This window comes from Muntiacus reevesi, chromosome 3, assembly GCF_963930625.1.
Source record: "Muntiacus reevesi chromosome 3, mMunRee1.1, whole genome shotgun sequence".
Classification (NCBI taxonomy): Eukaryota; Metazoa; Chordata; class Mammalia; order Artiodactyla; family Cervidae; genus Muntiacus; species Muntiacus reevesi.
The window spans coordinates 3,381,174-3,405,694 of record NC_089251.1 but is presented as its reverse complement, the minus strand read 5'-3'; the positions used below and the strand labels follow the sequence as shown (position 1 = coordinate 3,405,694).

The following is a 24,521-nucleotide window of genomic DNA, read 5'->3' as shown; positions in this document are numbered from 1 at the left end:
GAGGCCTCACCACTGCTGGGGAGGTGGCATGGCAGAGGCAGGGGTCTCCACTGCCCCCAGGGGGCTGAGCCACAGGGAGGGGTCTGCTCCCAACGCCCTGCCCCGACCACCCCCTACCGCCTGCCCCTGCCACCCTGCCGTCCTTCTCCTGGACGCGGTGAGGGGGGAACACGGGCAAGGGGAGGAGTGGGCAGCAGAGGCCAGGATGAGCCCTGAGCTCCCACTGGAGCCTGCTCGCATAAGTCAAGGGAGCCCCAGGGCAGAAAGAGGGGAAGAGGGTCCAGGGAGGGGAAGGCAGGGGGCGCACAGGAGGACCTGGGCACGGAGTGAGGGGCCGCCAGCAGGGGAGGCCTGTGAGCGGGACCTTGGGCCCGTCTGCGCCTCCCCCAGGTAGTTTCAGGGGCAGGGCTCGCCAACCCAGAACCCTCACCAGGAGGGGCAGCCAAGGAAGGCCCCGCTCAGAGCCGGGCAGAAGGAAGGGTTGGAGACAAAGGCGAAACTCTCGCCCAGGGGCTCTGCGTGAAGGCAGGGAGGAGGGGCGGGGCCTTGGGCGTGGGGTGGAGTCAGGGGTGGAGTCAGGCAGAGCCCGCGCAGGTGGTGCAGGGCTTGGGCGGGATCAGAAGCAGCCCGAGACCCGGGCGGCAGCTGCAGCGAGTGGCCGCTGGGGGCAGCCGCACACCTGGGGCGCCCTGAGCTCAGGACGGCCCCTCTGAGTCTGGCTCCCACCAAGGTCAGGCCTGGGGGCTCCGGGCCCACCTCTGCGTGCGGGGCCCTGGGGGCTCCTGTGGACGGTGGGGGCCGCGGCAGGCGGAGGGAGCGAGGGCTGCAGCAAACAGCGGCTTGGCCAGCCCAGGGCCGGCTCTGCAGTTTGCTCTGGGGGCCGAGCCTGCCCGCCCCTTGTGCTCCGAGCTCGGTTCCACCCTGCTCTCCTGCTGTCCTCGCCTGTGGCCGGCCTCCCGCTCGCCCGCCCAGAGTCTCCCTGCCCCCTGGCCTGGGATTTTTCCCAGGAGTCCCCACATGGGGGCCCCCTCCTCCCCTGCAGATCCACATGTTCATGTGTCCCCCACCGCCCCGGCCAGAAACCCAGCTTCTCTCCCGTCCCCCCTCCCCGACCTGCTCCCAGCGAGCTCCTGGTCTGCCCTGACCTGACGCTGGGACAGGCTGTGGCCCTGCCAGGCTCCCGCCCCCCCGGGGGTGCAGCTGTCGCCCGACTCAGCACTCGGGCAGCGCCTGGGCCAGAGGGGATCTGAGCCAGATAAACATGCAGAACCTGCCAGAAGCTCCCAGAGACCCCAGACCCAGTGAATCCCAGGCACCCCTGCTCTCTGCAGGCCCAGCCAGCACCCCGCCCACCCACGGGGCACCCGGAGCTGTAGGCTGAGGCCCCGCCCAGAGGCAAAGCAGGCTAAGCAGGCTGGCTCCCTCCTCCCTGCCTGTGGCCTTGGGAAGGCAGCAGTCCTCTTTGAACCTTGGTTTCCTTTTCTGGAAGATGTTCGCTTTAAGGACTGAAGGAGAGGCCCCATGAAGCTGGAGACGCTGGGCCAGACGGAAGGGACTCCAGCAAACAGCAGCCCTTCTGTGCCACCCCCCCCAGTCCCTGATGCCCCCACCAGCTTCTCCCTCCCAGTCTCCAGGTAGTGCCAGCCACGCCCACCCTGGTGTCCTCTGGCTGCAGCCAGTCTGGAAGAACCCTCGGCCAAGTCGGCCTCAAGGGCAGCAGGTGTGTGTTGCTGGCCCAGGCGACAGGGTGCCCCTGGGGGTCCCTAAGAAGCATCAGACTGCCTTGTCACCAGGAAGCCGAGGGGACGGGGCATTGAGGTGGCACCAGGGCCTGTAGAGGGCAGGGGCATTGAGGAGAGGTGGGCAGGCTTGACGACAAGGAGCCCGCCTGTCCTGTCCAGCTGGTGGCCCGTGTATGGGGGGGCGCCCCTCGCTGCCATCAGCTTCCTGGGTGTCGGGAGGGCTGACCTCCTTCCTGGACCCTGGGGTCACACAGGGCCTGGGGCAGTCTCAGTGCAGAGCAGGGCGGTGGGCGCTCCCAAACCTGCTGTCCAGCCGCTCGCTTGGCTGCAGGCAGAGGCCCATCCTGCGTGCCGTCCCCGGGGAGGGTCACCCCGTCCCGCCAGGGTGGGGGCGGGGTGCATGTGCCCGCACTGTCGCGGGCGCCGTGCTGCTTCTGGGGCATCCAGGGGACCAGGCCCCGCCAGGGAGGGTGCGCATGGGCGCACCCCTGCTCCCCTCGGCCCCTGCCCGAGTCCTCCCTCTATGTCCGGGAGCCCAGGCTCCCCCATCTGTCCATCCGTCCACTGTCCACGTTGATGTGTCCGCTCCATTCCGCCCTCAGGCTTCACATGGAAGAGTTCAGCCTGGACTCCTCTCTGTCTCAGTAAGTGTTGGTTCACAGGTGTCCTCCTGGCCCCGAGCAGATCCTGGGGGAAGGGGCTCGGGCCGTGACTGCCCGGGGGAGGGTCCGCCGTGCCCAGCACCTGCGGCCGGGCCAGAGTGGGGCACGGCCGGGGCTGCTGGACCTCGAGTGGAGCTGAGGCTGGGGCAGAACGGGGCATGGCTCTCTGGGAAGGAGCCTGTGAGTGGGAAATGGGGTGTCCGGAGTCAGGTACCCCACAGCCCCACGGTGGTGACGGCAGCCCTTAGGAAGAGATGGGGGCTCCACTGCGGTACTGGTGTGGGGACAGGCAGGCAGGTGACTGCTGGGGACCCGGGCTTCAGCCCACTGCGGCCACCTGTGCAGATCCAGGACCCCAGGCGCCTGGCCCAGCTGCCCCACCGTGAGCCCCTCCAGGCTTTTTCTGGCTTCATTTAGGGCTGTGGAGGGCATTTTGCCCTCACCTGCTCATGCCCACGGCGTCCAGATTGGCCACCATGTGGAGCCTGATTATTCTTTCGTTAATTAACACCGTTGGCAGCGGCCACCAGCACTCACTTGGGGCTTCTCCACGCTACCTCCTGCAGTCCGAGGCTCGGGCATCGTTATCCGGGCCAGCTCTGGGCCTCCGTCCCCCAGCCACGGTGCAGCGGGTAACCAGAGAGGGGGACGGGTCCCAGGCCGTTGGCAGGGTGGGGGGGAATGGACAGTTGCAGCCACCCAAGGGGCTGAGGCTATGGTCCTCTGCCCCAGAGCTGCATGGTCACCAGCAGATCAAATGTCCCTGGGCCCTCGGAGACCCAAGGAGGCTCACCAGGGCCCTGACCCAGCCAAGGTGCCAGACCAGTACCAGGGAAGCTGAGGACAGCGCCATCTGTTGCTTTGAGAGGTCTCTGCCCACCCTGCCTGGCAGCTTGGAGCCCTCGATTTCCTTGGCATCCCAGACCCCGGGAGGGGCGACTGCAGAGAGGAGGCCTGTGGCCGCAGGCTGGCCTGTGCCCCAGCCTGTGCAGTGGGGGGCGGGAGGGCTACAGCAGAGTCCCGTGACCACCCCCCAATGCCCCCACCGGCGAATCTGCAACGGGGCTGGGTGTGGTGGGGGCAGAGCGGTCCCAGTGCCACCGTCAGCCCGAGGGCCCCGCCCCCAAACCGGACCAGCCTGACTCCTTGCCGGTCCAGCCCGGGACCTGGAGCAGAGCAGGCCACGTGTCTGTCCTACCCAGGCCTCTGGGCGGGTCACAGGCTCTGCTCAGTCTCAGAATAGCCGGCCTCCGAGTTGGCGCTTGGGCCCAGGCTCTACTCTTCTGTCTTGCCGGTAGGCTCCTCAGCCTCCTGCCTAGAGCTCCTGGGCACCTGCTGGACAGCCACCAGCCTGCAACAGGCCCCCAGGAAGGAGGCCGCCGGACCTCGGCCCCATGTGAGTGCGCGGCTGTCTCAGCCAGCGGGTGGGCCTGCCTGCGGCCGTCTGCCTGGTGTCTGGCCACCCTCCCACCGGGGCCGGCCTCCTGGCCCTGCGTTTGCAGCTTCCCGGCACAGGCCATCTGTGCCGGAACTGCCTGCCAGGAATCCCTGGAAGGCCGCTCCCCAGTCCACTGGTCGGCCCGCTGGTCAGCCCGCCGGTCAACGGGGGGTGGGGGCTGCAGCGTCCTCCACCTGCCGAGCCTGACAGGTCCCATCCGGGTGTGGGGTGGGGTGGGTGGGGTTTGAGCCACTTTGCTGGCACAAGGGGGCCCCCTCCGGTCCATCCAGTGTGGACAAGACACTGCACACCAGCCGCGGGCCTGGGCCTGGGCCACTCGAATGCAAGCCGCGTGGGGATGGGCCAGAGCTGACTGCTGGCACCCGAAACTCGGGAGCCCCGGCCTCCGGGGGGAGCCCAGAGGCCCATTTCTTTCACCCAGCCTGGGCGGGCCCCCATTTCCATGCGTGTAGGCACAAGGCTGGCAGGAGCCCCCGAGAGGCCTGGTGAGGGGCTGGGGGCATGGCTCTTGAGCTGCCCAGGCTGAGTCCCTGTCCTCACAGTCAGAGAGCTGCTCACTCTGAGCAGGACAGACAGACCAGGGCTGAGGGCTGTCCCAGGATGGGGTGTGGGTTTGGCCTGAGCAGTCCTGGGGCTCATGGCCTAACCCCAGGGTCCTTCTGAGGCCGGGGTCCCGGGAGCCTCAGGGTCCCTAGGCCTGCCCAGGGCTTGACACCTTCCCGCACCCTGGGCTAAGCATCCATGGCCCCTCCGCTGTGCCCAGCCCTCCCCGCCGGCCGCCCGCTGAAGGAATGAGTGGCTGAACAGGAGCGGGCGTGTAGGGGGCGGATGCCTCATTTGCTCCTGCCCAGGGCTCGCAAACTTGTTAGCGGGGCCATCGCCGTGTCAGCTCTTGGTGGTGTCCCGGCTCCTGGCCCCCGCTCAGCCCTCCCCTGCTCCTCAGAGCAGCCTCCCATGGGCTTGGCAGCCAGCTCCACCACGGGGCCACCAAGGGGCCTCGAGCCACAGCTGGTGGGCATCCACCACGTACCACCCGCAGCCACACACGGGGGCTTACAGCACGGGGCCATCTTCTCTGGGTGACGTAAGTGATGGGTGTCGGCCAGAGTCAGACTCAGCAAAACCAGCCCTGATCGCTGGCACCACCGAGTGAGGGAAGGAGGGCAGGGCCAAAGGCGAGGGTCCTCTCTCACTTAATCCTCTGAAAACCAAGGCTTAGCCGGATTTGGGGGCTTCCCTGGTGGCTCAGATGGTAAAGAATCCACCTGCAATGCAGGAGACCTAGGTTCAATCCTTGGGTGGGGAAGATCTCCTGGAGGAGGGCATGGCAACCCACTCCAGTATTCTTGGCTAGAGAATCTCAGGGACAGAGGAGCCTGATGGGCTACAGTCCGTGGGGTCACAAAGAGTCAGACACGACTGAGCGACTCAGCACAGCACAGCCAGACTTTACAGGGGAGAACCCGAGGTACAGAGGTACAGTTTTGATTTCTCCATGGTTGCAGCAGCCCTGCCAGGCACCCTCAGGATGCCCGGGGCAGGCGGATCCTGTCACTGCCTGTTCCCCAGGTGAGGTGGCTGAGGCTCAGACGCGTGGAGCCAGGCAGGTGAGGAGCAGGGCTCTGTCTGTCGGGCAGACAGTCCGTGCCCCCCGGTGGCCATTTCCTTCAGGAGCCTTGATGAGCCAGGAGCACACCCTCCACTGAGTTACACCCACCGCCTTAAACTTACAGGGAAAGCTTGCAACCTGAATTCTGTGGTGGGAGAAGTGGGCAGCCACAGCTCGTGGAGGCAGCGGACTTCCCTGGTAGTCCGGTGGTGAAGATGCCATGCTTCTAGTGCAGGGGACCCAGGTTCGATCCCGGCTCAGGGAAGATCCCCCATGCCACCCGGTGCAGCCAAAAAACCCCCAAAACAACGAAAAACCAAAAAGTGGAGGCAGCTCTGTGGATTTCCCCAGCACCCAGGCTCAACCTCCCAGGCCAGGCCTGTCTGGGTGTCCATAGCTGCCCGGGCGAGGGGACTGACAGGTGATGTGGGTTTCTTGTCCACAGCAGTTACTAAGAGCAGTTACTAGTCCACTAGTTACTGGGAGGAACTGGTCCCAGGCCAGCCATCCTGACCCCTGGGTCTGGGGAGGGGTGCCCAAGTGGAGGGCACGAGGGGTGGGGACCCCTCCTTGAGGCTTCGCTGTGCAGGCAGGAGGGTGAGGGGGCATGTGGTCCCTCGGAACACGTGGGCACCACTTGGGAGTCTGCCCCTGACCTGGCCCCGGCCCAGCTCGGGTTATCTGAGCCCCTCCTTCACAGGGAAGGCATTTGACCAGCTCCCCCTAGGGGCCCTCGGGAGCTCCACTGACCTGGCCCCAGGCAGCACCTACAGAGGGGGCCGGGGTTCAGGTCTAGTGAGGTACACTGGGGTGCAGTGGGGTATGCAGAGATGGAGTGGAGTGTTCAGTGGGGTATGCAGAGGTGCGGTGCAGTGCAGTGTGCTGGGGTGCACGGGGCGTGCTAGGGTGCCATGTTACAGTGGGGTGTGCCGGGGTGTAGTCTGCACTGGGGTACACAGGATACAGTGGTGTGCTCAGGGGATATACTGGGGTACTAGGAGCCGTGCGGGCTCCCCCGGTGGCTCAGATGGTGAAGACTCTGCCGGCAGTGCAGGAGACCCAGGTTTGATCCCCAGGTCAGGACGATCCCCTGGAGAAGGGCATGGCAACCCACTCCAGTGTTCTTGCCTGGAGAATCCCTCGGACAGAGGAGCCTGGCGGGCTACAGTCCACGGGGTTGGACAGAGTCGGACACTCTGAGCGACTCACGTTCATGAGGAGTACGCTGGGCTGTGATGTACGGTGCGTGTGCTTGGGTACAGCAGACAGGGGGGTACACAGAGGTGGGCTGGGCGCAGTGGAGTGTGCCAGGGTGGGGTGATCATGGGGTGCACTGGGGTACGGGCCCATCCCCCCTCACAGGGGGCTCGCAGAGATGTGCCGGGGTGTACAGCGTGCAGGGGTGCTCTGGGCTTGGACCCTGATCTGCGGGAGGCCTGTCCTGCTGCCCCGCTGACCACACTGCATCCGGACCTGAGGGTGGGGAGGCCCACACCGCCCTTACTCCCCGGGGCCCTTCCTGAGCCCTGTGACCAGGGGCGGTCGCTGTGGTCAGGCTGGGGCCCCCAGCCTGCGAAGGTCAGGAAGGTGATGGCTCTGCCCATGGCACCTCCCTTGGGTCTACCACCCGGGCGGGTGCAGACGGCTGCTGCCGGCACGTCAGGTCTGTTTCACGTGCTTTGGGTTGAACAGGCTTTGGGGAGTGATGAATATTTTAAGCACTTTTCGAAGATGATGGGGTCGCCAGCCCCTGGCAGAGCAGTGTCATGAAACTTTCAAGGTGACAGAGGCATTAATTTCTGCATTGATCCGAGCTGGAGCCTGGTCAGAGGGGGAGGATGTTCAGAGCCCCCGCTCTGAATGGGGGTGGGGAGCAGGGGCTGGGGCCAGCGTGCGCCTCACCTCTGCCTGTGGACCACTGTCCTGCATCCCAGCGGCTCGACTCCCACCTCCTCCACGCAGCCCTCCAGGATTCCTTGGGCAGCACGACTCTGCCTCCAGGGTGCTGGGTCTCCCTGCCTCCTCTCTCCGTGTGTGTCGTGACCATCACACAGAGCCGTGGGTGAGCCGCTGCCTCACCTGGACGGCCTTGTCCCGCCTCCACAACATCCCCGAGGGTGGCGGGGCTCGCCTGCACCTGACATCTGGGTATCTCGGGCCAGGCCCTTCCGGCCCAAAGCCTCGCCCCAAATCCCAGGCTGCCGGTGCCTCTGTCTGGTCAGGGGGCGGGGAACGGCGATGATGCCCGCGGGCTGCTCTGGGGTCCTGAGACCAGCCTCCGTTGCGGCTGAGGCAGCCTGAAATAGAGGCTGTGTGGGGGCCAGCAGGTGCCAGCCCCAGACCCACTTCCGGGAGGAAGGCAATGCGAGACCCTTCCTGTGCAAGAACCTGGCGGCAGGGCTGTGGCCATCCTGCCTGCGGTCAACGCTGGAGTTCTCACTGTGGTGGAACGTGACACCCCGGCTGGCCACAGCGGGCCTGCGCCTGAGGTGGGGGCAGCAACCCGTCCTCCCAGGCCCCACCTCACTCTGGGTGACCGATGGCCGTTCCCCATCTGCCTCCTCACTCAACAGGCTGCTCCTGCCAGTCCATGCGGTCTGGTCCCCGGAGGCTGGGCGCCCACCCAGGGGCTCAGGGTATCTGAGGATTGTCCAGGACAGTGGCCGCAGCTGGAGGGGCCCCACTGCCAGCCCTGACCATCCCACGGGCTGCAGCGGGCGTCCGGGCACAGCCACCAGGGGCCCCCAGAAGAGCACCTGGCCATCAGCTTCTGGAACATTCTGTACAAAGCATATGGTGTGTTTTGAGCCAAGGGCCGGCCTCTCAGGCCACCTGTAGTCCTGGCGGCCGCCATGATGGCCCAGGCTGGGGGCCATGAGTGTGTGCATCTGCGGGGCCTGGAGGGCCCCGGGCGCTGGGAGGGAGGCAGCCGGCCGGCAGGTCAGCTGGGGGCACGTGGGGATATGGGGCTTTGGGCTGGAGCCCCCTGGCCCCAAGCCCACGCCTTCCTGCCCCCCAGGGTCCAGGTGGAGTTCTACGTCAACGAGAACACCTTCAAGGAGAGGCTTAAGCTGTTCTTCATCAAAAATCAAAGATCCAGTGAGTGGGGTCTGTGGGGGGGCAGGGCAGAGGGGCTGTGTTGGAGTGGGCGGGGTGATGGGCGTGTTCCTTGTCTCAGCTCCTTGCCACCTACCAGGGTGGGAGATCCCGGGACCCTGGAGGGGTGCGCCCCTCCTGGAGGCAGGGCCAGCCACGGCTCAGCCCCCCAGCCCACACGGCTCGCTGGCACCACCGTGTGGCCCTCCCCGTCGGCCTGTGGGCTCCCTCCACCTGCCTTCCCAGCAGGAGCCTGGCCACCTGGGATGCACGATGGGGTGCAGAGGTGGTGCCTGTGGATTCTGTCCCTCGATCTGTACCTTGCTCCCCCAACCCCCAGGCCCACCCCCAGGGCCAGCAGCTCAGGGACACTCTGCACCTCGTCCTTGAGGTGGGAGGGCATGGAGCCTCTTGGAGGCCAGCCTGGCAGAGCCCCCCCAATGCAGAGCCACCTGGTCAGCGTTGGCCGGGACAGCCAGGTACAGCGGCCCAGGTGCAGAGTCCCAGCCGCTCCAGGAGCTCTGACCGCTGCCGCCCCCACCTGCCCCCACCCACAGGCCTGAGGATCCGGCTGTTCAACTTCTCCCTGAAGCTGCTGACCTGCCTGCTCTACATTGTCCGCGTCCTGTTGGACGACCCAGCCCTGGGGATCGGATGGTGGGTGACCCACGGGCCGGGGGCTGGGCCTCCCTGGTGCCGTGACAGAGGCTGATGGGGTTTGCATGGGGGTCTGTGTGTGGGACACGCCCCCCAGAGCCGTGGCCGGGACACAGCCCTCAGGCCGGCGCTGACACTGGGTGTCCTTGTCGTGAACGGCGACTGCCCTTGCAGCTGCACCCAGACGGAGCTCTCCCAGAGGGTCTGGGATGCCCCCTCCCTGCCCACCCAGTGGCGCCCAGGGGTCTCGGCGAGGGGCTCTGGCTCCCCCAGCTCCTCCTGGGTGGGTGGGGGTAGCAGGCCTCAGTGGGGAGAGGAGGTGAGCCCCTTTCTCTGGGCTCCCCCGGTTCCCCCTCCCCTCCTGGCCCTGGGGCCTCTCCGTTTACATGGAACACCTGCCGCGGGGCCTCCCAGTGGGGCCATGAGCACAGTGCCCGCGCCTCCGATGCCCAAGAGCCCACAGCTGGATGAGGTGCTTCCCACCTTGTGTTGTCCAGAGGGCCCCGTGCTCCTGCTCGTGCTGCTGGTGGGAAGCAGTTTTTTGCCCTGGAAGCTGGTGGGGCTGGCTCTCTGTGCCCATGTCTGGCACATCTCAGGGACGCCTGGCGTGATTCCTTCTCAGGACCACGTTGGTCCTGGTGGACACTGAGCTGGGGGCACGCAGGGCTGGGCTCGTCTGCAACTGGGTCTGCATCTGCCCTGGGAGCCTCTCTTGACTCCCTCATACCCAGATTGGGGTTCCAGAAGGTTCTGGAATGGTCCTCTCTCCTGTTTCTCCTTTCTCTCGGGGCTGCCTCGGCTTCCTTTCCAGCTCTCTAGCTGAGGTTTTCACTTCTGCTCCCACGTTTTGTTATTTCCAAGAACTCTTCATCTTCATGCATCAGCCCCACTGTAGGTGTCCTGCATCTCTGGGGTTTGTCTGAAACACTTTCCTTTCTTATATGTTCCTCTTCTGCTCGGTCTCTGGGCTTGAGGGCAAGGGACTTCCTCAAATGTCCCACTGCTCTATGTCAAATGTCCCGACACTAAGGGCGGGTGTCCAGAGGCTGAGGGCCCTGCATTCAGGGTGTGGTCCGACACTTGTCTCCCCAGCTCCTCAGAACAGATCCTTCCCCTCCTCACTGGAGGATAGGGCCTGGCCACTGGGCTCCTGCTGGTTGAGTTGGGAAAGAGGCAGGGGTGAAAGGTCGCTGTGCAAGCTTGCATCTTCCCCACCCCCACGTGTAGTGGGGTGGGGTTGCCAGGCCAGACTCTTTCACCTGCTCCTGAGAACAGATGTCGTCTTCATCCTGAGTGTGGGAGGGCAGGTCCCACCACGGTGGTTTGAGAAGGGCTCTAACTGACTCTGAGAGCACTTTTCTTGGTTCATCTCACCTTCTCCCACCTCCAGAGACATCGAGGCATCTGGCTTTACATCCCCAGGGAGACCAGGTCTGTTGTATTCATTGCACAGAACCTGGCACATGGTGGGGGGGTGGGAGAGCAAATGGATGGATAGGGGCTGGTAGAGGCATGGGTAGAGTGGATGGATGGGTAGTGTGTGGATGGATGATGGTGGATGGATGGATGGTGGAGGGTGAATGGATGGAAGATGGACGGATGGATGGATGGGTAGGGGGTGGACCGATGATGGTGGATGGATAGAGGCTGGATGGGTGGACAGATGGTTGGATGGGTGGATAGAAGGGTGGATGGTGGGTGATATAAGGACACTGGATGTGGATGGATGGATGGATGGGTCAGATGGATAGGATAGATGGGTGGGTGGTGGTGGATGGATGGAAGAGGGGGCTCGTGACTCCTATAGGTCTTGAATTTGCAACAACAGGCTCAGGTGCAGGAGGAAGTGGGCCAACTGAGAGAAAAGGGGGAAGGAGCCCCCTGTCACCGTGGGACACGCCGTGAGAGTGAGGTCCCGTAGCTCGGCGACCCTGCCTCTGGTTATAATCTGGGGCAGAACTAGCACAGCGGCCAGGCCCCTGCCACCTTCCCAGTGGTGGGCGTCCCGGCGGCTTGGGGAAGCTCCTCCTCAGGAGTGACTGAGGGAACGTGCTTCTTAGAGGCAGCACACGGGACGGGAGCGCGGCTTTCTCTCCGTGTCGCACGCACGCTGTCCAGCCTCCGGGAGGCCCTCAGGGCTCCACATCCATCTCTGACCTCGCACATCCTTTCCCCTGCCGGCAGCCCAGGTGGAACCCCCAGCCCCGTCCTGGGCTCCCCGCTGGTGTTCGCCTACCCGGCTGGCCCCTCCCCACCCCGCCCCTCCCCAGAGGCCCGCCCCCAGAGGCCCGCCCCCTCAGAGACCCTCCTCCCCAGAGACCCTCCTCCTCAGTTCAGTTCAGTCACTCAGACTCTTTTCGATCCCATGGACTGCAGCACGCCAGGCCTCCCTGTCCATCACCAACTTCCGGAGTCCACCCAAACCCATGTCCATTGAGTCGGTGATGCCATCCAACCATCTCATCCTGTCGTCCCCTTCTCCTCCTGCCCTCAATCTTTCCCAGCATCAGGGTCTTTTCCAATGAGTCAGTTCTTCACATCAGGTGGCCAAAGTATTGGAGTTTCAGCTTCAGCATCAGTCCTTCCAATGAACACCCAGGACTGATCTCCTTTAGGATGGACTGGCTTGATCTTGCAGTCCAAGGGACTCTCAAGAGTCTTCTCCAACACCACAGTTAAATAGCATCAACTCTTCGGTGTTCAGCTTTCTTTATAGTCCAACTCTCACATCCATACATGACTCCTGGAAAAACCATGGCCAGAAAAACCAGATGGACCTTCATTGGCACAATAATGTCTCTGATTTTTAACATACTGTTTAGTTTGGTCATAACTTTTCTTACAAGGAGCAAGCATCTTTTAATTTCATGGCTCTAGTCACCATCAGCTGTGATTTTTGGAACCCCCCCAAAATAAAGTCTGTCACTGTTTCCGCTGTTTCCCCATCTGTTTGCCATGAAGTGATGGGACTGGATGCCATGATCTTAGTTTTCTGAATGTTGAGTTTTAAGCCAACTTTTCCCCTCTCCTCTTTCATTAATAGACTCTTCAGTTCTTCACTTTCTGCCGTAAGGATGGTGTCATCTGCATATCTGAAGTTATTGATGTTTCTCCCAGTGATCTTGATTCCAGCTTGTGCTTCTTCCAGCCCAGCGTTTCTCATGATGTACTCTGCATATAAGTTAAATAAGCAGAGTGACAATATACAGCCTTGACGTACTCCTTTTCCTATTTGGAACCAGTCTGTTGTTCCATGTCCAGTTCTAACTGTTGCTTCCTGACCTGCATACAGGTTTCTCAAGAGGCAGCTCAGGTGGTCTGGTATTCCCATCTCTTTCAGAATTTTCCACAGTTTATTGTGATCCACACAGTCAGAGGCTTTGGCATAGTCAATAAAGCAGAAGTAGATATTTTTCTGGAACTCTCTCACTTTTTCTATGATGCAGCGGATGTTGGCAATTTGACCTCTGGTTCCTCTGCCTTTTCTAAATCCAGCTTGAACATCTGGAAGTTCACAGTTCACGTGCTGTTGAAGCCCGCCTTGGATAATTTTGAGCATTACTTAGCTAGTGTGTGAGATGAGTGCAATTGTGTGGTAGTTTGAGCATTCTTTGGCATTGCCTTTCTTTGGGATTAGAATGAAAACTGACCTTTTCCAGTCCTGTGGCCACTACTGTTTTCCAAATTTGCTGGCATGTTGAGTGCAGCACTTTCACAGCATCATCTTTCAGAATTTGAAATAGCTCAACAGGAATTCCATCACCTTCACTAGCTTTGTTCGTAATGATGCTTCCTAAGGTCCACTTGACTTCACATTCCAGAATGTCTGGCTCTAGGTGAGTGATCACACCATCGTGATTATCTGGGTCATGAAGATCATTTTTGTACAGTTCTTCTGTGTATTCTTACCACCTGTTCTTAATATCTTCTGCTTCTGTTAAGTCCCTACCATTTCTGTCCTTTATTGAGTCCATCTTTGCGTGAAATGTTCCCTTGGTATCTCTAATTTTCTTGAAGAGATCTCTAATCTTTCCCACTCTATTGTGTTCCTCTATATCTTTGCACTGATCGCTGAGGAAGGCTTTCTTATCTCTCCTTGTTATTCTTTGGAATTCTGTGTTCAAATGGCTATATCTTTCCTTTTCTCCTTTGCCTTTCGCATCTCTTCTTAGCTATTTATGAGGCCTCCTCAGACAACCATTTTGCCTTTTTGCATTTCTTTTCCTTGGGGATGTTCTTGACCCCTGCCCGTCCTCCTCAGAGACCCTCCCCCTGCCCCTCCCCCTGCCCCTCCTCCCCAGAGACCCTCCTCCCCAGAGACCCCCCGCCCCTCCTCCCCAGAGACCCTCCTCCCCAGAGACCCCCCCGCCCCTCCTCCCCAGAGACCCTCCTCCCCAGAGACCCCTCCCCTGCCCCTCCTCCTCAGAGACCTTCCCTACAGCCTCTGCGGGTTGGGAACAGGCTTAGTGTTAGAATTCAGATGCCCATCTGAGATGTGGGGCCTGGCCCTGGGTTGGGGAGAGTGCCCCCCACACGCCCTGAGCCCGTGGCACCCTGAAAGGGTCTGGTCCCCTCGGGCGGTGCTGGGAGGGGCTGCGGCGGCCAGCTCTGTCTCTCCACAGCTGGGGCTGCCCGAAGCAGAATTACACCTTCAATGAGTCGTCCTCCGAGATCAACTGGTGAGTGTGCCTCCCAGCTTCTGCTCAGAGGTCCAGAGCAGGGCGGGGTGGCCAGAGGGTGACACTGCCCAGGCCCCCGGGACAGATGCCCAGTCACAGCCAGAGAGCCTCCTGGGACCCCCGGGACCTGGCCGAGCAGTAAGAACACTGGGGCGGCTCCGCGGGGTACAGCCCCTGAGCCCCTGGGAGCAGCCTAAGGCTGACAGTGGGTGTCACCAGGAGCCGGCTTGGCCCAGCGCCCTTCTGTGACGCCCTCCAGCCCCGGGGCCCTGGGTGAGAGGAGACAGACAGGGAGGACCTGCCAGAGGTCGGCCGCAGCCTCTGCGATCCATGATCCTTTGGCCAAAGAGAGCAGGTGCCGCGGTCAGGCAGTAAGAGGTGCCCCCAGAGTGGTGGGGGCACCTGGGCCGGAGGTTAGGACGAGCTCCAGGGCCTTGGCCACCTCCCTGATGGAGGCATCTCCCTTCCAGCCTCCCCACACCCACAGCCCCCTCTCGGCCTTACTCCCTCACCCACGCCCCTCCCCTGGCACCCCGGCCCAGCCTTGCGGGTCAGTCCTGGCGCTCCACAGCAGCAGGATGGATCTGCCAAGCCCTGGCCACTCTTCCCAGCCCGGTCGCCTGTCCCTGGGAGGCAAGAGGGTCAGGATCGCAGGGACACGTAGGGACACGCCAGCCCTCCCTCACACCGGGCCCTGGAAGCCCTTCCTTTCTGGCCCAGTGGGGGCAGGGCAGCTTCTGAGCCCAGCCCGAATCCCGCCCAAAGGAAGGCCTGGGGCTTTCAGTCTGTCCCTCGGTGGAGAAAGTCACTATCTGAGACCGGGCTGCAGCAGGGGCCCCCGAGGATCAGGTCTTGGCCGTCTGGGCCTGGGGAGGGTGGGTAGGGTCAGCGCGTAGCTCGGCCGTCTGGCCGCTCCTGCTGGTCTCACCCCAACCATTGTCCAGAGGCTGCGTCTGGGCAGGGACGCCCCCTCCCCCATGTCAGTCCCCTCAAGGGTGCCACGTGGGTTATAGTCGAGGAAGGACCTGAGGTCAGGAAACCCGAGAGCATGGACGACCAGCACAGCCCCCGTGCGGGGCCCAGGAACCTGGATGAGAAACAGTGGCCGCCAGGCCTGTCCCCGGAGCAGCCCGCTCAGGCCTGGTCTCACAGGCCCCTCCCCGAGGCCTCCTTCCTGGAGAAACCGCCCCTCCCCTCCTGCTCTCAGCCCCTCGAGGGCAAGGCTGCCGCCCACCGTCCAGCCCAAGGAGCAGCCTGGGATCGGCGGAGGCCCGGGCGGCTGGGGACTGCCAGCCTGGGGCTCACCTCCCTCTCTCCCCAGGGCCCCCATCCTGTGGGTGGAGAGGAAGGTGGCTCTGTGGGCCATTCAGGTGAGTGGGGCGCGGGGGGAGGGCGTGGCTCCGGTGGGCCCTGCTGCCCCCTGGCCCTGCTCAGAGGCTCCGTTCCCGCCCTACCCCAGGTCATCGTGGCCATCATCAGCTTCCTGGAAACCATGCTTCTCATTTACCTCAGCTACAAAGTGAGTGCCCCCAGGTCTGGCCCTGCCCCGGAGCCCCCCTCCACTGACACCCTCCGCCGGCCCCCTCCCCCAGCCCCGTGCACCCCTTCCCCCAGCCCCCGGCCTCACCCCCGACCTCCCACTGGCTCAGTTTGTCTCTCTCCTCAGCCCCCGCCCCACCCCAGTGCCCCCTCCCTGCCATCTGCTCTGAAGCCCACCCCCTTGGCTCCCCAGGGCAACATCTGGGAGCAGATCTTCCGCGTGTCCTTCATCCTGGAGATGATCAACACGCTGCCCTTCATCATCACGGTGGGTGAGCCGCCGGCCGAGGCGGGGGCCGCCAAGACCCCCGCCCCCTGACCCGTCTCCTCCGCAGATATTCTGGCCGCCGCTGCGGAACCTGTTCATCCCTGTGTTTCTGAACTGCTGGCTGGCCAAGCACGCCCTGGAGAACATGATTGTAAGCCCCCACCGCCTGCCCCCCGCCCCCACCACTGCCTCACCTCTGTGAGGTCCCCCGGGACCCCGGGGCACCGCTTGCCACACCCTGGTCCTGGGGGGAGCTGGCCTGCTCCCTTGGTGCCCAGGAGGCCGGGTGAGCAGCGGACACACGTGTCTGTCACCACGAGATGCCCTCACGCCTCGTTCCTGACCGGCCGGAGCCCCATCCCTGATGCCCCGGGGCCAGTCACCCCGGCCTGTCCCTGACCCCGGAATCATGGCTGGGGGAGGAAGAGGGTGAACATACACGAGAGTGGGTGGGCCCTGAGACCCAGGGTCACGGGCAGCCTCTGTGCTGGGCAAGGACCATTTCCTCCCAGGGAGCCCCCGCCGCACACCTACCAGCCCAGGCCTTGGCTCACCACCCCCCAACCCAGCTGCAAAGGGCGCGTTCGGGGAGCCAGAGAGCTGAGGCCGGATGGAGCCCTTCCCCTTCTCCGCTCACCTGTGTGTGTCCGGGACCTGCACCGGGAAGGGCCCTGGGCTCCGTCCGCCCAGGCTGAGCGCCGCGTCCCGCCCCGCAGAACGACTTCCACCGCGCCATCCTGCGCTCGCAGTCGGCCATGTTCAACCAGGTCCTCATCCTCTTCTGCACTCTGCTGTGCCTGGTCTTCACGGGGTGAGTCCCTGCAGGCGGCCGCCCGCCCGTCCCAGGCAGGGCTGGGCGCTCGCATCCAAGAGGCTGGGCAGGCCTCAGGGTGGCGGGAGGCAGCCGACCAGGACGGAGGGCCGGGAGGCAGCTTGGAGCCCACGTTCCAGACCAGAGCTGCCCAAGTCCAGCTCCTCCGGGGTCCAGGATGCGGCGTGGGGAGGGGCACCGGCTCTGGGCCGGGTGGGGACCCTGGGCTCAAGGCCTAGCTGAGAATAAGGTCTGGGAGCCGCCGGAGTGAGAGGTGGGGGGCCTGGAGGGGAGACCCCGTCCCCCTGCATGCCTGCCCCAGGCCAGGACAGGGCAGGTCCCAAGGCCACGTGCCTCCTACCTTCCCTCCTCGCCGCCAAAAAAAACCACACAGACCTGAGTGAAGCAGGCTGGGGTGTCTGCAGGGTGGGAAGCTCCAGGGTGATTCAGCCCGCCCCCTCCCCGAAGCCAGTGCGTTCACTGGGGAGGGTCCCTATGTGCTGCCTCGTGTGTGCACTGTGGGCCCCCAGGCCCTGCCAGCAGCGCCTCCCCGCCTGGGGACAGGACGTGGGGCCATGGGAGTGGCAAGGAGGCCGGTCCAGCTCTGTGCAGAGCAGGGGGCTGTGTGTGCCCCATGCGTCTGACCCCTGGGTGAGGATGAGGCTCTGAGTGGGCGGCAGGTGGGGCTCACAGCCTTGGTGGCCACATCCGCCCCCTCGGGCCTCAAGCTCACACTGAGCCCATGCAGGGCTGTGTCCATGCTCACGGCCAGTTTTCCAAGGGACTCAAAGGAGCCTCGGGGCCAGAAAGGAATGTTGGGTAGGAGGGACATGCTGGTGTGCCAGCTCTGTAGGCCGGGGTCAGGAAGCGCCCAGCTGGACTCCGGCCCAGGCTGGGAGCTGTGTGGGTGACGAAGGACAAGGAGCTGCAGGCAGGCAGAGCCTCACTCCGGGAGCAGGGTGGCTGAGGCCCCACCGCCGCCCCTCCCCGGCTCTAGGACCTGCGGCATCCAGCATCTGGAGCGTGCGGGTGACAACCTGTCCCTCCTGACGTCCTTCTACTTCTGCATCGTCACCTTCTCCACCGTGGGCTACGGGGACGTGACGCCCAAGATCTGGCCATCCCAGCTGCTGGTGGTCATCATGATCTGCGTGGCCCTGGTGGTGCTCCCGCTACAGGTGAGCTCCGCCCGGGAGCAGAGCTGATGGGGGCGGGGGATATGGCTTCCTGGGAGTGGGGGTCTGTAATCAGGGAGGCTGCTGCATCAGGACAGGGTGGGCGGGGAGTGGCGCTCTCAGACGGCTCACCAGGACCTTTGCCGAGTGTGGAGAGGGAGGGGTGCCAGGGTCTCCCGCAGGCTGGGAATCAGGAGTCCTCAGCCAGTGCAGCAGCAGCTGCGAGGACCACGTGGCACACAGCTGCTTCCTGTCTCCTGTCACCTGTCACCAAGGCCGATCTGCCAGCTGAGCACTATGGGGGCAGTGCGGGACTCCACCTGTGTTTAGATAAAAGGTAGAGGCCCAGAGCGGGGGGCCAGGCAGCTGTAGGCACTGCCCCCTGCAGCCCTTAAAAGGGCAGGAAAAGGTCCAGGGAAGGATCAGGACAGACTGTGGGGAGCCAGACCTCATGGTGGACACTTGGGGTTTGGAGGGATGGAGGCAAGGGAGGCACCTAACTGTGGCTATAATGGGGCCCAGTCCACCCAGGGAGTCCCCTGCTGACCTTGAGCTCAACTCCTCACCCCTACCCTATAGTTCAGAACCCCAGCCCCAGCTGACACCCTCTCTTCCCCACTTCCCCCAATCTAGGAAAGCCAGTGTCACCCTCTATCAGTGATGAAAAGGATGGTCCCAGTTACCATTCGGCATTCTTCTTTTTTTTTTTATTTACTATTTCTTTATTTGGAGGCACTGGGTCTTAGTTACAACACGTGGGTTCTTCGATCTTCATTGTGACATGCAGGATCTTTAGTTGTGGCGTGCAGGATCTAGTTTCCTGACCAGGGATCAAACCCAGGCCCCACTGCACTGGGAGCTTGGAGTCTTAGCCACTGGATTGCCAGGGAAGCCCCTGTCCTTCATTCTTCCTTAAACCACGTTCACCAGTTAGTGTCCTTAGAGATGATGACAGTGAAAACGCCCACCGGTAAATGTCCTTCCCAGAGTAACAGTGACAAGAGCTGACAGCATTCTCCCCACTCGGGGCTGAGTTGTCGTGTGGTGCTTCCTGTGGCTGTTGGAAGGTGGGGGCTTGAACCAGAGGAATCCACTCTCTTACGGGCTTCTCCAGTGGCTCAGTGGTCAAGAATCCCCCTGCAATGCAGGAGACCCAAGTTCAATTCCTGGGTTGGAAAGATCCTGGGTTGGGAGAAGGGAAAGGCTACCTACTCCAGTATTCTGGCCTGGAGAATTCCATGGATTGTATAGTCCATGGGGTCGCAAAGAGTCGGACGCGACTGAGCAACTTTCACTTCACTAATTCTGTTTGATCTCATCTTAATGCATTACATCTGCAAAGACCCTATTTCCACATAAGGTCACATTCGGAGGTTCTGGGTGGACAGGATTCCAGGGGTCATTGTTGGATCCTCTACAAGTAGGCCTTTTGCCCCTCACTGCAGCCCTGGGAGGCAGGCACTGTCGGGCTGTTTTGCAGACGAGCTGTGCACCTGTGACACGTGGGGCTGGAACCCACGTGTCTGCCGTCAGAGCCCCGACTCTGCACAGGTCTCAGGGATCACCCTGGGGTCTCTGGCCCCTCCCAGCAGGACTCAGTTCTGTGCTTCAAGGCCACAGGGTCTTGTTAGTAGAACCTAATAGGTACTCAATAAATTCAGTGAGATGATCTCAACCTAGACATAGTACATCGACCAGAGCAGGTGAGCATGAGTGGGGGTGGCTGCTGGCACTGATTTTAAATCATGTGGGAAAAATAAATGACCTCAGTGCTTAGGATGAAAACAGTCAGAGACTTTCATGGGACCTGGCTGTCACCTACAGACATGGAATCAGACTGCAGAGGGAGGTCCTGGGCAAATCAGCACCGCGGACAGCTCCGCGGGGCCCTGGCATCTCCCTCATTCACCCTGCCCACCTTTATGTCTCTGTCATTGTCCTGTTTTTAAAAAGGGTTGCCAACACCCAAAGCTCATTGTCAGGAGGTTTGGGTCAGGGTAGATGCATGCTGCTTGCTGCCTCGAATCACCCACAACCTTGACTTGGGCTCAGAACCACGGTACTCAAAGTGTTCCTTTCACATGGGGAGTCTGGGTCTCTAATTCTGTGGCTGAGAATTCCCTAAGACGCATCCAAGTTTCTCCAAATGTGTCTCAGGTGTGGACAGAGACCCAAAGGTCATGTATGTCCAGAGTACATGCTTTAGCATCCACTAACGGTCAGTTGGCCATCTGAGGCCAGGAGCTGGACCTGCCGCAAATCTGCTACCCCACACACGAGCCAGACCGTCCACTGTGCTCCCACCAGGCCCCTTGGGTTACCTGTGCCACAGATATCCAAGGCCTTCCGAGGCATGGTCGGGACGGGGCTCCATCCTCGCCCTGCCTCCTCTGGCCTGCTCTGGTCCCCACCCTTCGTGCCCAGCGCGGGCCGGTTGTCAGCCTTCTTGCCCTGCCCTGTGCTGTCGCAGTTCCTGGAGCCCCAGGTCACCTGGCGCTCACACCCTTTACCTGCAGTTTGAGGAACTCGTCTACCTGTGGATGGAGCGGCAGAAGTCGGGGGGCAACTACAGCCGCCACCGGGCCCAGACGGAGAAGCATGTGATCCTGTGCGTGAGCTCCCTCAAGATCGACCTGCTCATGGACTTTCTGAACGAGTTCTACGCGCATCCACGGTTGCAGGTGAGGCCCCGCCCGTGGCCCCGCCCCGCTGCAGGCGAGGCCCCGCCCCTGGCACCACCCTGCTGCAGGTGAGGCCCACGGTCCCACCCACGACTGCGCTGAGGCCCCGCCCACGGTCCCACCCACAGCTGCGCTGAGGCCCCGCCCACAGCCCCATCCGGACCCAGAACCCCCTGAGCTCTCTGCGCCTCTGTTTTCCTGCCTATGGGGTGGAGTCTGGATGGTCTCCCACACTGTAGGGGGTGGGTCCGTGGCGTCCTGCCTTTCCTTCCTGCCGTCACAGGGAAGGCTGGGGGTCCCGAGAGGCTCTGCGGGGGTGAAAACAGGAGGAAGGCAGGCTGGGCAGGGCGCCGCGAGCTTGCCAGGGGCTGACGGCGCCCTACCTGCAGGACTATTACGTCGTCATCCTGTGCCCCACGGAGATGGACATCCAGGTTCGCAGGGTCCTGCAGATCCCCCTGTGGTCCCAGCGGGTCATCTACCTCCAGGGCTCCGCGCTCAAGGATCAGGACCTCATGCGGGCCAAGTGAGAGCCCGGCTGCGGGGAGGGTTTGGTCCTGCGCCGGCCAGCCGAAGCGGCGGCCCTGAGCACCACGCCAGCCGGGAGGGGCCATCAGCCGGGCAGCAGCTCCAGCTTTGTGCCTGCTGCTCGCCCAGACCAGCCGGGCCCCTCACTGACCCCCGCACAGCCTCCTGGGCAAGCCCACCAGCTCCTCTCCCACCTGCCTGGCTGTTTGTCTGGGGGCGAGGCGGGGGCTGCTACAGCTGTGCCTCGGGTGGGAAGCTGAGGCTGTGGGTGGATATTCTTCTCAAGATGAGGTGACAGGGTGACTTGAGGTAAGGAGACTGAGTTGTGAACAGAACTTTCCAGGATCTGCTGCAGCACATTCTGAGACACCTGGGAGGGGCCCCCCACCCCCGGAGGGCCCCCCCGCCATTCGTCACCATTTTATTATGGAGCCTGGTGTAACCTTCGTGGTGAAACGGTGAAATGTGGGTTGTATGGAGGCCAAGGCAGCAGGAGCCCGGGTAGCCAGGGCCCCCATCCACCCATCTCCTGAGCCCAGGAACCAAGGGCCCGACAGGGACTAGTAGGGGGTGCAGGGTGATGGGGTGGGAGGCGCCAGGCCTCCCTGCCCTGGGGAAAGTGGACCATTTCTCAGGCGGCCTTTCTGCAGCCAGGGACTGGGGGCGGGGCATGAGGGGAGCAGACCTGGCCATCCCCAGATCTCAGGGAGCCTGTCCCAGGAGGGGACAGGACAGCAGGTGGGGTCCAGCATCTCTGCCACCAAGTGCACCCCCCTTCCATGCCCCAACCCCACCCTGGGTGTGTGGGGGCCCATCCTCAGCCCATCTTGGGCTAGTCAGAGTGAGACGGGGTCCTGACGGCCCAGACAGGGACAGCCGGTCCTGTGGTGCTCAGACCTGGTGCTTTGCAGGATGGACAACGGGGAGGCCTGCTTTATTCTCAGCAGCCGGAACGAGGTGGACCGCACCGCGGCGGTGAGTGCCCCCCCGGCCACCAGCCCCCCACCTGCCCGCCAGCCAGAGGGCAGAGCCCCTCCCCCAGCCTCTGGCTGCCCTCAGTGGTGACCATGGCCTCCCTGCTCAGGACCACCAGACCATCCTGCGCGCCTGGGCCGTGAAGGACTTCGCCCCGAACTGCCCCCTCTATGTCCAGATCCTCAAACCTGAGAACAAGTTTCACGTCAAGTTTGCAGGTATGTTTGGTCAGGAGGGGGGCACCCATGTGCTCCAAGGGGAGCGTGCTGGCGCTGGGGATGGGGTAGAGGCAGAGCCCATGCAGATGCTGCACCTGGGAGCCTGGGGGGTCAGTGAAGGCAGGAGCCAAGGGCAGGGGAGGGGCAGGAACACCGTCTGTTTTGAGCACCTCTAAGGTGAGCAGATCTATGCTGGACACCTGGGGGACAAAAGGTGTGGCCAGCTCCCTCCCCCCACCCCAGCCCTGGAGAAGAGCCAGGAGAGTTAACAGGCTCGGGAAGGTGGGGCTGGAGGGAGCCTTCGAGGGAGGCAAGGGGATGCCTACTGTGGCGGACAGTGAGAGCTGCGCAGTGACCCTGACCCTCCTGCCCGCAGAGCACGTGGTCTGCGAGGAGGAGTGCAAGTACGCCATGCTGGCCCTCAACTGCATCTGCCCGGCCACCTCCACCCTCATCACCCTGCTGGTGCACACGTCCCGCGGCCAGTGAGTTCTGCCCCGGGTCCACCACGTGGCATGCAGTGTGCTGCCCGGGAGAGGAGCAGACACTGGGGGCAAGGGACGTGTTGAGGAGCCTGTGATGGGAGGGGGTGAGAAGCCAGAGACGGGAGCGGGTGGCGACCTGGGAGGACCCAGCTGGGAAGCAGTAGGTGCCTTGTCACTCGAGGAGTGGGAGCTGGGGGTGGCCTTGGGGCTGCAGGGAATCACAGGCAGGGCCCTCCATAGAGCAGAGGGCCTAGTCGGGGGTGGGGCTCAGGAGAGCCACCGGTCTAGAAACAGCAATAGGGGCGGGGGTGGGGGGTGGGGGGTGGTTTGGGGGACACGCTTGGCCTGTGGGAGAAGGCGCGTTGGTATTCGGCACCTGAGCTGGGGTCCCAGGTAGAGCAGGAGGTGAGGGGCTGCCCTGAGACAGAGGAGAGGTGCCATCTTCCCTCTAGCAAGACACCCCAACAGGTGGCCTTGGCTCCTTGTGGGGTCTGGGTGGCCCTCGGGGAGGGACCAAGCAGATGTCGGAGGACCCACAGCCCACAGAGGCCCGTCTTGACTCTGAAACCTTTTGACGTCCCCTAAAAGCCAGACCATTATGTTCACAGCTCTTTGAAACTGGTCTAGGGACCCATCTGGCCACACCCGGGTCTAGTCTCCCACAGACGGGGAGGAACGGGGTCAGGGGTCACGTTGGCTTCCACCCACCCTGGAAGCCTGGAAGCGGCCAGGCCAGGCGGGGCAATGGTGGGGGTGACGTCCTGCCCACACCCCAGGGAAGGCCAGGACTCTCCAGAGCAGTGGCAGCGCATGTACGGACGCTGCTCGGGCAACGAGGTCTACCACGTGCGCATGGGGGACAGCAAGTTCTTCCGCGAGTACGAGGGCAAGAGCTTCACCTACGCCGCCTTCCACGCGCACAAGAAGTACGGCCCCTTGCACCCTGTCCAAGCCCGGGAGGGAGGCGGCGCTGGGCGGGGCTCGAGGCGGAAGTGGGCGAGGCCTCGCCCGCCGTCTGGTGGGTGGGCGGGGCCTCGGGGCCGGACGCCACGCCCACTCAGCGTGAGACCTGCGCCCAGCAGCTCTCGGAGGCGACCCTCGGTGGGTCTGAGGGAAGAGGTCCCGACCCCCACGAGGAGCCCGAGAGGGGCAGCTCTGGCCTCCACCCGCATCCGTCCGTCCACCCAGGTACGGCGTGTGCCTCATGGGCTTGAAACGCGAGGACAACAAGAGCATCCTGCTGAACCCGGGCCCGCGGCACATCCTGGCGGCCTCCGACACCTGCTTCTACATCAACATCACCAAGGAGGAGAACTCGGCCTTCATCTTCAAGCAGGAGGAAAAGCAGAAGAGGAAGGGCTTCGCGGGGCAGGGGCTGTACGAGGGCTCATCCCGCCTGCCCGTGCACAGCATCATCGCCTCCATGGGTGAGGCCGGGCGCCCGCTCCCGGCTGGGCAAGCGGGCAGGGGCCCCACCCGAGACCCCGGTCCTCAGGCCTGCACTAACCCTGGGCAAGCCCCCTCTCTCGGGGCCTCAGTTTGCACATCGGTCCGGCAGGGCCATCCCTGCCCCCCTGTGGGGACGTCACTGTCAGGACTGGGAGGGAACCCCCACCCCCAGGACTGTCCCGGGAGGGGCTGCCAGCCAAGTCCAGCCGCTCTGTTCCAGGGACAGTGGCCATGGACCTCCAGAACACGGAGTGCCGGCCTGCACAGAGCGGCGGGGGCGGCGGGGGCAGCAAGCTGGCGCTCCCCACGGAGAACGGCTCGGGCAGCCGGAGGCCCAGCATCGCGCCCGTGCTGGAGGTGGCCGACAGCTCAACCCTGCTGCCTTGCGACCTGCTGAGTGACCAGTCAGAGGATGAGATGACGCCGTCGGATGAAGAGGGGCTGTCCGTGGTGGAGTGAGTGTCTCGGGGTGGGGGGAGGACAGACGC

General features: G+C 63.3%; 1 protein-coding gene across 6 annotated transcripts in view; it reads left to right on the top strand.

Annotated features, from left to right (window-relative positions):
• The first annotated feature begins 3,671 nt into the window (after positions 1-3,671).
• The window catches only part of KCNT1 (potassium sodium-activated channel subfamily T member 1), a 36,148-nt gene continuing 15,298 nt past the window's right edge, over positions 3,672-24,521 (top strand). For 3 of the 6 annotated variants that reach the window (XR_010662287.1, XM_065928159.1, XM_065928157.1), the window contains exons 1-18: positions 3,672-3,800; positions 8,492-8,571; positions 9,126-9,225; positions 13,848-13,904; positions 15,226-15,274; positions 15,364-15,423; positions 15,637-15,711; positions 15,779-15,862; positions 16,428-16,522; positions 17,520-17,700; positions 20,214-20,378; positions 20,768-20,904; positions 21,818-21,881; positions 21,991-22,099; positions 22,476-22,584; positions 23,361-23,510; positions 23,773-24,011; positions 24,254-24,488. Coding sequence is in view for 5 of the 6 variants with exons in the window: in XM_065928159.1 (XP_065784231.1) it covers positions 3,799-3,800; positions 8,492-8,571; positions 9,126-9,225; positions 13,848-13,904; positions 15,226-15,274; positions 15,364-15,423; positions 15,637-15,711; positions 15,779-15,862; positions 16,428-16,522; positions 17,520-17,700; positions 20,214-20,378; positions 20,768-20,904; positions 21,818-21,881; positions 21,991-22,099; positions 22,476-22,584; positions 23,361-23,510; positions 23,773-24,011; positions 24,254-24,488 (1,991 nt within the window). In the remaining variant the exon portion in view is untranslated. The remainder of the gene's footprint in view (positions 3,801-8,491; positions 8,572-9,125; positions 9,226-13,847; positions 13,905-15,225; positions 15,275-15,363; positions 15,424-15,636; positions 15,712-15,778; positions 15,863-16,427; positions 16,523-17,519; positions 17,701-20,213; positions 20,379-20,767; positions 20,905-21,817; positions 21,882-21,990; positions 22,100-22,475; positions 22,585-23,360; positions 23,511-23,772; positions 24,012-24,253; positions 24,489-24,521) is intronic. The other 3 variants (XM_065928158.1, XM_065928160.1, XM_065928161.1) reach the window with 3 other exon arrangements.